The following is a 10,987-nucleotide window of genomic DNA, read 5'->3' as shown; positions in this document are numbered from 1 at the left end:
ACCCCACAACCGCCCCTCCCCCCACACCCGCCCCAGCCCCTTCCTCATTGCTTAAGCGTTTTTAAACCATTTTAAATATATGTAAAGAATATATACAAACAAAGGTCCATATGATCCGTTCAGTAATATCCTCACTGTACATACGAGCCAGAGTATGTCCATCATACAATGGGAGCCGTGGAGAGAAGAGAGAGAGAGAGAGCGGGGGGGGGGGGGCAGCCATTTTGTTGAGTTCAGTCCCTGCTAGAGGTCGTAAAGAGGTCATACCACAGGGCAGAGACACTGTCACTGACCACAGTCTCTGTCATCGCTGGTCCAGTTCTGTCCAGTTCAGTCCCCTTGTCCAGTTCGTCTGAGTGTGTGACCCAGTGACACGAGTAGATCAGGGGAGGCCGGTGGAGGTAGACATCGGAGGACGAGCTCATTGTAATGAGCGGAACGGAATCAGGAGTGGTATCAAACAGACACCACTCCTCATTCCATTCCATGCAGTACAACGAGCCTGTCCTCCGATTTCTACCTCCACCAGCCTCCCCTGTTGTTCACACATGATTAAACAGATAAAAGAGGGAGAAGAAGACAAACAACCTTGTATCTGTCTCGCGCCTGCAGGCTGTGTAATAGTACGGTACGGCCGTCGTCACAGATGGAACGTTGCTGAACATGGTCGAACGGCAGCCTGACAGGCAGCCAGGAGGATTCCGGTTACTGGAACAAGGAGCATTCTGGGATTGATGACTGAACTCTAAGCGCATGACAGATGTCTGTTGAGAACATTCTTGTGTTTGTTTTTACTCCTCCTTTAACTCCTCCTACAGGCGTCATTAGTCCCCCCGACCCCTCTCCCTCTCTCTCTCCCTCCCTCTCTTTTAAACGGTAACTCCTCCGCAAGTCTTTCTCTCTTTCTTTTCTTCTTTTTGTCGTTCTTCCAATCCGTCAGGGAAATGGTGGATTGAAAAAGCGACGGCCCCGGTGTGAAGACGTAGCTCCTCCTCTTCCTGTCTAGGAGGGGTCGGTGGTCTTCAGGGCGTCTACCTTGGTCTCCAGGTCTGAGATCTGTTGATAAAACAGAGAGAGGGCTTTAAACAACACACACACACACACACACACACACACACACACACACACATGCACGCACACACACGCGCACACACACACACACACACACACACACACACACACACACACACACAGGCACTAGTACACACACGCATGCACACACACACACACCTTGTCCTGTAGGTTGTCGGTCTCTTCCTTGTGAGTGGCCTCAGTCTCCTCGTGGGCTCTACGTTGAGCTGTCTCCTTCTTCAGGTACTCTATCTCCCTGGAACACAACCATGTGCGGTCACAACATGGTCAGAAACACTGAACACAACCACATACGGTCACAACACTGACAATAACCATGTACGGTTATAATATGGTCTTCTTTTCAAATTATACAGCTTAGAATGGGCAATCTCTGTGTACTACAATCCCCAGAACCCCCCTCATCTCATCAACCCGCAGCCCACCCACCCCCCCCCCCCACGTTCCTTACTTCTGCTGGTACTCCTTGATGAGTCTCTTGGCCTTGCTGTACTTGCGCTCCAGGGTCTGGTACTGGGCCTGGGTCTCCTTCAGGTGTTCATCCACAGCCTGACACAGGCTCTGGGCCTCCATCCAGTACCCCTCCAGCTTCTCCATGCGCTCCTTGTTCTCCCGCACGTTCTGCTCCAACTGAGCGCGCTCCATGCGCCAGCGCAGCTTATCCTGCTCTGCATGGGCCAGCTGTAGAGGGAGGGGCGGGGTATAGGGAGGAAGGAGGTGGGGGAAGGTAGAGAAAGGGGGAGAAGTGAGAGAGAGAGGTTTTGATTGACTAGGGCTTTGGATATTGATGGACATTTACAGGATTGTTCAAGTCTTCTATGACAGTCTACATAATCTACTGTATGACAGTCTACATAATCTACTGTATGACAGTCTACAGAATGTACTGTATGACAGTCTACATAATCTACTGTATGACAGTCTACATAATCTACTGTATGACAGTCTACAGAATGTACTGTATGACAGTACTGTACGTCTGTGACCTTGCCCTACCTTTCTCTTCAGCTGTTGAATCTCTGCCTGGGTGACCGCATGTTTAATCTGGAGCTGGAGAGAGAGAGAGAGAGAGAGAGAGAAGAGGGGGAGGGGGGGGGGGGGAGAGAGGGCGTTAAAAGGAGAACATGGACATAATCATAACACATACACACACACATAATTACCTATTGCAGACTCATCTTTCACTGTAAATAACTATACTGACAACCTGTCAATGCCATTGTATATAGTCATTCCATTGTGTACATTGCTTACATTGCTGTTTATACTGCTGTTTATATTCTTATACTTATATTGCACTCCTCTGTGGCACTGTCACTTTTGCATTTCACTGCATACTTGTATGCACGTGACAAATAAAGAATCTTGAATCTAATGCAACCAGCAGAGACAGGCGAACTCAGTTTCCTATCTGAATGCTTCCTAATCTTCAATGCCTGTAAACATTCCAAAACAATGATTCCGGACTGGAATGTTTGGTGGCAACATGGCAGATAGTATTCCATACACCTATAACGGCAGTCCCCCCCCCCCCCCCCCACTCACCTCTTTGAACTTGTGTGTCAGTTTCTCGGGGTCCATCTCCACAGGCGACAGCATGTCCTCGTTCTCCGCCAGGTCAAACACCTCGATGGCGTTGGGGAACATGGGACTCATCTCCTCCTCTTCATCGGTGGCATACTCACCCGTCTGGGGGGTGGGGGGTGGGGGAGAGGGAGAAAGGGGGGCGGGGGTGCAAGAGTTATTTAATTAATTAGTTTTGACCATTTTAAAACACATATCAAGTTGCTAAACAGGGTGGAGCATACGAGTTACACATTACACTGTGTCTGAACGACCATTCAGTTTCTGTATTCAGATACAGTGAAGATTATGGCCAATGACATTATGAAGATAATGGCCAATGACGATGGCCTTTATTGACTTGCATCACTTTTTAAATCTTACTAACAAGGCAGCATCTGACAACAACGATTTGGACAAACATCAAAATCTATGATGTAGCCATTAACTTCAAATGTCTTTCACTAAAAGGACTTAGACACGCACAATCGATACAACACTAAAACAGAGGAGTAGCCATCTTAATTCATTTTGACTCTGCGCTAACCGCAATGCCTTGCAAAGTAACTACGCCACAGCACACTTAGTAGTTATGTGCTTCAAAACATACTTTTCATTCATCTCATCCATTCATTGATATGCTTAGGCAGCTCTAACTGTCTGGACTGCAGCCTGGATCAGAACCAATGCGTTCAGTGTTACTGCCCATGGGCCCCCATCTGTTGATAGTGGTATTTCCTATGGGTCCCCCATCTGTTGATAGTGGTATTGCCCATGGGTCCCCCATCTGTTGATAGTGGTATTGCCCATGGGTCCCCCAACTGTTGATAATGGTATTGCCCATGGATCCCCCATCTGTTGACAGTGGTTTTGCCCATGGGTCCCCCATCTGTTGATAGTGGTACTGCCCACAGGCCTGTCTATGCCCTGCAGCAGAAACCAGTAGGGTCGATAGATAGCCTACAGCCTACCACTCAACCTATTAACCAACAGAGAAAGAGACTGACGGCGGCCATTTTCATTATTGATCCACTCCATCTCACTCTACAGCACACAGCCGCTGTAAGCGTTCTCAGACACTTAGACTCTTAACACTGCCTCAGACACTTTGGGCCGGTTTCACAGACAAGGCTTAAGCCTAGCCCTGGAATAATTCACACTTTCAATGGCAAATTGCCACTGAGGATGCTTTTTAGTCTAGGACTAGGCTTAAGCCTTGTCTGTGAAACCGGCCCTTAGACTCTTAACACTGCCTCAGACACTTAGGGCCGGTTTCACAGACAGGGCTTAGATTAAGCCAGGAGTAGGCCTTAAAGGGCTACTTATGTATTGCTTGATAAGCATCTACAGTAGCATACATATCTCAATTCTCCAGTTTAAATATTGTCATAAATCATGCACGCTGTAAACGTAATCTCTCATGTGACTACATGATTTAGCTTCATAGAAAGCAAGATCAGTGTTTTCACTTTGTCAGGCAAGAGATTTCTCTGTGCTCCAAAGTGTCCACCAGATGGCAGAGTTCAGCTGGATGAAACCCTCCTGCTCTAGCCACGTGCTGAACCACAGCAGAGACACCCTGCAATTGGGAAACCACCATTTTGTGTTTACAAAGAAATGCCATCACAAGCAAACCTTGGAGAGGTTTGGACTGAATGGCTGAAGAGAAGTGGATGTTTGTCTTAGTGGACAATCAGGGCCTAAAGGCATTCTACACATCTGTTTACAGTCAATAGGCCTAGTTTAGGTTGATCAATGTAGCATTAGACTCAACACCACACAAACACACACACACACACACACACACACACACACACACACACACACACACACGCACGCTCCAAATATTTCTTCCACAACAGCCTCCTGGGACAAGCCCCAACAAAGCCTGTGGCCTTTACACGCCTCCTGTCAAAACAATGAGTCTCCACACAAACACACACACAGACACAGACACACACACACACACACACACACACACACACACACACAGACACAGACACAGACAGACAGACACACACACACACACACACACACACCGTTCCAGTCTCTGCTCTCTCTGTCTGACACTCTCCTTGGTGGCCTAAACATCAAGCAGGCCGTCAAAACAACTCTGTCTGCTAGAACACACATGCAAGGACTGTTAAACAAACACTACTGTAACGTTGGAATGTTCAACAAACACTACTTTAACGTTGCGTGGTAAACAGACTCTACTGTAATGTTGGGATGTTGAACAGTAGAGGAAACCAACCAGAGAGACTAAGAGGGTGAGTCCTTGGCCCTGACAACTAGACCACTCTAGCTGTATGTCTGTCTGTGTCTGTCCGTCTGGATGGGTTTTTCACACCCCAGTCAGAGTCAAGACAGCAATTGAAGGTGATTGAATTAAACCGTGAGGAGGGATTGAATCAGTGCACCATTTCCTCCCCGCTGAGTGCTCGTTCTAGAGAACATTGCTGTTCCATTACACAGAGCTGGCACCATGGCTCAATCACACCTCTTACTGAACCTATCAGCATACAGTACCAGTCAAAAGTTTGGACACACCTTCTCATTCAATGGTTTTTCTTTATTTTTTTTATTATTTTCTACATTGTCGATTAATATTGAAGACATCAAAACTATGAAGGAACACATATGGAATTATGTAGTAAACACACCAGAAAATGTTTTATATTTTAGATTCTTCAAAGTAGCCACCTTTTGCTTTGATGACAGCTTTGCACACTCTAGGCAAGGTGTGTCCAAACTTTTGACTGGTACTGTATGGAGATGTTTTTCATGGTGTTTCATATTGTGTTGTGAAGCTAAACGTGCGTGTGTGTACATATACTGTGTATATATATATTCCATTTAGCTGACGCTTTTATCCAAAGGAACTTACATTGTTGTGAGTGCATACATTTTTCATTACATATGGTCCCAGCGGGAATCAAACCCACAACCTAAGCGTTGTTAGGGCCATGCTCTACCAACTGAGCCACAGAGGACTGTGTGTGAGTGAGTGAGTGAGTGCGTGTGTGTGTGTGTGCGCGCATGTGTGTGTGTGTGTGTGTGTGAGAATGTGTGCGTGCGCATGTATGTGTGTGTGTGTGTGTGTGTGTGTGTGTGTGTGTATGCGTGCGTGCACATGTATGTGTGTGTGCGCGTGCATACGAGTGTATGTGTGTGTGTGTATGTGCATGGTTATGCGTGTGTGTGTGCGTGCTTATGCGTGTATGTGTGTGTCTGTGTGTATGTATGTATGCGTTTATGTGTGTCTGCGCGTGCATACGTGTGTGTGTGTGTGCGTCCGTGCATGTGTGTGTGTGTGCGCGCGCACACATGTGCATGTGTGTGTGTGTGTGTGTGTGTGTGTCCCACCTCCTCGTCCTCCTCCATGTACTGAGTGTAGCGCTGCTCCATCATCTCTCTCTGCCAGCGCTCCTGCTCCAGAGTCTGCTGTATCAGCTGGGCCACCTCACTCTGCTCGCCCGGCTTCTCTCGACCAATCATGAACCTGCACGGGCACAACACACACCAACGGGGTGAGAGGAGAGGCTTGACTGTCAGGGAACAGGCAATGGTTGCAACCTCCGGTAACAGTGGAGGCTGGTGGAGGTAGGAATCGGAGGATGGGCTCATTGTAATGCATTGAATGGAATGAGGAGCTCTACCACGGCTTCTGTCAACACAGGGTCACAGTGCGTCACCATGGCGACGAGCAGAAACGGGGGGAATGAATGATGGAAACGGGCCTTCTCATTGGTCCACATGAACATGCATGGCCTTTCATTGGTTGACATGAACTTGTATGGCCTTTCATTGGTTTTATTCATGAATGGCAATATCATTTGTTCTAAGCCATATGGAATATTGACAATTCCATTTCTGTAACAATAAAAACATCTCTGGTTCCATGACTGTCATTACAATGTAAATGTGTGTGTGTGTGTGTGTGTGTGCCTGTGTTTGTGTCTGTCATTACAAAGTAAAGATTACTTTGTGGCAGTTAGTGAGCGTGTGAGGGTTCTGTGACAGTGTGTGCGTGTGTGTGTGTGTGTGTGTGTGTGTGCGTGTGCGTGAGTGTGTGAGGGTTGAGGCCTGTCTTGCCTGAGGGTAAATAAATGACTGAAATGCTGTCCGGGAGACAAACACAGTTGTCATGGAGGAAAACAGCAAGCTGTGAACGGAGTCACGCAAACACACCATCTGCCCTCTCCAGCATCACCAACACGTAACACGCAACATGTAACACGCAACGCACAAACACACCACCTGCCCTCTCCAGCATCACCAACACGCAACACGCAACGCACAAACACACCACATGTCCTCTCCAGCATCAACAACACGTAACACGCAACACACAAACACACCACCTGTCCTCTCCAGCATCAACAACACGTAACACGCAACATGTAACACCACCTGTTCTCTCCAGCATCACCAACATGCAACACGCAATCAGCTTTCTGTGAGAACCACAGTTATATAAGAGCCGGCACCTTGCTTCTAAATCTGGACCAGTCGAAACAGCATCACCTGTCAGAGCTGCCAGTCAGCAAGCTGTCAGAGGGTGAGTGGTGGGTGTGCTAGCCAATGAATATTCAGGAGATGGGAGACATGAGACGCACTCAGAAATAACCAGATCTCTGTCTGCCTGTCTGTCTGTCTGTCTGTCTGTCTGTCTGTCTGTCTGTCTCTCTCTGTCTTTCTGTCTGTCTGCCCGTCTGTCTCTCTGGGTCTGTCAGTCTGCCTGTCTGGGTCTGGGTCTGTCTGTCTGTGACTGTCTGCCTGTCTGTCTGTCGAGGACTGTCTGTCTGTCTGTCTGTCTGTCTGTCTGTCTGTCGGTCTGTCTAGGAAGGTTTGTCTGTCCATGTGAATGTGAAAGCAGGCAGGCATTCCCCCGACGAACCAAACATTCTAACCAAACCCATGTGACCTTGAATGAGGTCAAACACGACCAGATGTAGTGAGCAGGATAATAATCTAGACGTGTGAAACCTGCCCAGAGACTCCCCCCTGTCTCAGGAGAGAAGTGGGCGAGTGATTAAAATGGGACAAAGCAACACTCTCTCTACCACTCTGGCAGGTGAGAGATGAATGAATTCCCTTTGAAGAGAAAAGAAGGGCCTCGACACTGACACACAGGGAGCTGGGCAGAGACATTTTTAGGGCATCCCTCCTCTACCCCTCCTTCCCCTCCTCTCGCTCCCTCTTTCGACGTCCCTCCCTCCCACCCACTCCCTCCTCTCACCCTCCCTCTCCCTCCCTCCCTGCCTCCCACTCCTACCCTTCCCCTTCCCTCCCACTCTGAAAGAGAGAGTGCATAGTGTCAGACAGACAGACAGACAGGCAAACAAACAGACAGACAGACAGGCAGGCAGGCAGGCAGACAGACAGACAGAGACAGACAGAGAGACAGGATGGCAGACAGACAGACAGGCAGACAGACAGACAGGCAGGCAGGCAGGCAGACAGTTACCAGAGCATAGTGTAAGCTAGCAGCAGAATTAGACTGAGGATGTTATTAATAGTCTGGTCACTGTCTCCATGGGCTCTCCACTGTGTGTGTGTGTGTGTGTGTGTGTGTGTGTGAGAAGGAGACTCTCATTGGGATCCAGACTCATGCATAAGTGAGGATCTTCCATCTATAGTCTAGTGATCCCCGTTCATAATTCTGACACCATGTGAAACTACCCATTTCCTCGCCTCACGTGACCAGACGATTGGAGTGCATGTTAAAGAGGAACTGACATCATAATCAGGGGGTGTGTTCTAAGTGAGTGAGGCGTGACATCGTCGACAGGGGGCGTGGTCTTACTTGACGGTGCCGGTGGTGTTCCTGAGGACGGAGGCGGCGAAGCTCTGGGTCACGCCCACCAGACTGGTCCCATCCACCTCCACGATCAGGTCATTCACCTGGATCCTACGGGGGGGAGGGGGAAAGGGGGGAGGGAGGAGGGAGGGAGGAGAGGAAGAGAGAGGGTAAAGAAGGGATGAGGGAGGAAGGGAGGTGTGACGTGAGCAAAGGAAGATTTTATTATCAATGGACCATGTGGATGGTTAAATGTGTACCCCAAATATAGTATTGAAAATGTGTGTGTGTGTGTGTGTGTGTGTGTGTGTGTGTGTGTGTGTGTGTGTGTGTGTGTGTGTGTGTGTGTGAGTGTTTAGGTGCGTGAGAGGGTGTGAGTTTGTGTGTGTGTTTATGTGTGTGTGTGTGTGTGTGTGTGTGTGTGTGTGTGTGTGTGTGTGTGTGTGTGTGCTTGCCACCTACCTCGTGTCTCTGTGAGCGGCCCCTCCATCGGTGACAGTCTTGACGAAGATGCCTAACTTCTCCAGCCCCATGTCTGCTCCTGCTCCCATCCCTATGATGCTGATGCCCAAGCCATCCCCGTCTGTGGAGAGAACATAGGAACGTCAGAGTAAAGTCTCATCAACATGTAATAACAACACAGAACATCATTGCATACATTTTAGGTCGCTCTGAGGGGACCTGGTTACAGAGGAGAGTTCATGTTTTGTATGAAATTGTGTCTTGTGTTTGTTTTTGGTTGTTTTGGTTGTTGTCTTGTTTGTATCCTATGTCTGTTGTATCATTTGTATTGCAGGGCTCCCTTGAAAAAGAGACTGTGGTCTCAGTGTGACTGCCTGTTAAAATAAAGGTTTAGAATCATTAGAATCATTTCAATTCTATGATTGCAATTTGCATATTCACGTACAAAGCTAATTCCCTTTAATGGCTTAACGTTTTCGTTCAACCACTCATTTGATTGGCTGAATATCACCTAGGCTACAGTATCCAGCTGTCCATTTAGTTGCCTGTATTAGTCATTTCCTGGACTGAATTTTAACTCATTATACTCTTGCAGTCTCTTCACAGGTCCCTGATAAACGCTAAAAAACTATGAATATCGTTCTTTCAGCATCATAAAGGGGGAGAGATGTTTTTGAAATGAGGGACCTTTGGGTGAAAAGACTGCAAGCTGTTTATGCACTGCACTGTTTACAAAAAGGCATTAGCTGCCATTAGCAGTGGCTAATTAGCTGCTAATGCAGCTAATCTATGCTAATATAAATCCTATAAAGAGATAATGGAGGAAAGTGGACTTAGTGACCACTATGAAGTAAGGTAGCAGACTTCTATTTACCTCAGTCATAGTGGTTTCAGGAAGAAAGACCAGCGAGAACTGAGAATATATGGCTGAAGATGTTTGACACTACCAGGCCCGACAGGTCAAAGTTCAATTAGGTTTTGTAGGTTATGTAGGGTTCTGTAAAGATGTGTACACTTTGTATACTTTGGCTATAATGTATCAGTTTGGTTCTTGTATGAGTTTACACAAGGTTCTATAATGCGCTGTGACATTCTACGATGTTCTTTGACATTCTACAAGGTTCTGTGACATTCTATGAGGTTCTGTGACATTCTAGGAGGTTATGTGACATTCTACAAGGTTATGTGACTTCTACAAGGTTCTATTCTACGAGGTTATACAAGGTTATGTGACATTCTACAAGGTTTTATTATACATGGTTATGTGACTTCTACAAGGTTCTATTCTACGAGGTTCTACAAGGTTATGTGACATTCTACAAGGTTTTATTATACATGGTTATGTGACTTCTACAAGGTTCTATTCTACGAGGTTCTGTGACAAGTGTCTGTGGTAGGAAATGAGATCAAGCAAGGTTCTCTGGGGTTCTCGGGGGTTGTGTGCGTGTTTCTGCGATCTCCTGGGATGTGTGCTGTAACTGTGATGTTCTGCCGGGCCGCTCACCCTTCTCCAGCTCCACAGGGAACAGGTCCAGCCTCTCCACCCTCTTCTCCAGCTCGTACTCAGCCGAGGCGGCCATGGGGTCCACGTCATCGTTACGGCGGTCGTAGTCCTCGTTGGAGTAGGTGGTGAACACCTGTCAGGAAGACAACAACAACTCAATAAAGATATTTCAATAACGATGTTTCAATGAAGATGTGTCAATAGAGTTATTTCAACAACGACGTTTCTATGAAGACATGTTACTAAAGATATTTCAATAACAATGTTTCAATAAAGATATTACAGATATAGAGACAAGATTTGCCACAGAAAGAAAGATAGGAGGGGAGAGGTGAGATAAGTAGCTGGGTTTCAGAACACCCAGTGTTACAGAAACCATTAACATGACACCAACCAGGGCTGCTGTCTGGTGGGAGTGTACAGCCCTAATCTGTGGGAGTGAGAGGGTCCTTGAGTGGGTTGATAGGGCGGAGTGGAGGCGGTGTGGGGTGTATTTTAGTGCTACTCAGGTGATTTATTTAACACGGTGGATTTATGTATTTATGTATTCTTTATAACTCCCC

The 10,987-nt window shown here is 47.2% G+C and overlaps 1 protein-coding gene across 3 annotated transcripts in view; it reads right to left on the bottom strand.

The window, feature by feature from the left end:
• Positions 1-481: 481 nt before the first annotated feature.
• Positions 482-10,987, bottom strand: part of ppp1r9ba (protein phosphatase 1, regulatory subunit 9Ba) — a 41,478-nt gene continuing 30,972 nt past the window's right edge. For 2 of the 3 annotated variants that reach the window (XM_083677561.1, XM_083677562.1), the window contains exons 3-11: positions 10,425-10,557; positions 8,921-9,041; positions 8,465-8,569; positions 6,022-6,157; positions 2,638-2,781; positions 2,089-2,142; positions 1,544-1,773; positions 1,231-1,327; positions 482-1,056 (exon numbers count right to left, since the gene is read on the bottom strand). In XM_083677561.1, coding sequence (XP_083533687.1) covers positions 1,003-1,056; positions 1,231-1,327; positions 1,544-1,773; positions 2,089-2,142; positions 2,638-2,781; positions 6,022-6,157; positions 8,465-8,569; positions 8,921-9,041; positions 10,425-10,557 — 1,074 coding nt within the window. In that variant the 3' untranslated portion in view covers positions 482-1,002. The remainder of the gene's footprint in view (positions 1,057-1,230; positions 1,328-1,543; positions 1,774-2,088; positions 2,143-2,637; positions 2,782-6,021; positions 6,158-8,464; positions 8,570-8,920; positions 9,042-10,424; positions 10,558-10,987) is intronic. The other variant, XM_083677560.1, reaches the window with a different exon arrangement.

This window comes from Argentina silus (genome assembly GCF_951799395.1).
Source record: "Argentina silus genome assembly, chromosome: 9".
In the NCBI taxonomy this organism is placed as follows: Eukaryota; Metazoa; Chordata; class Actinopteri; order Argentiniformes; family Argentinidae; genus Argentina; species Argentina silus.
Note: the sequence above shows the minus strand (reverse complement) of the source record. Positions and strands in the feature narration are given on the sequence as shown.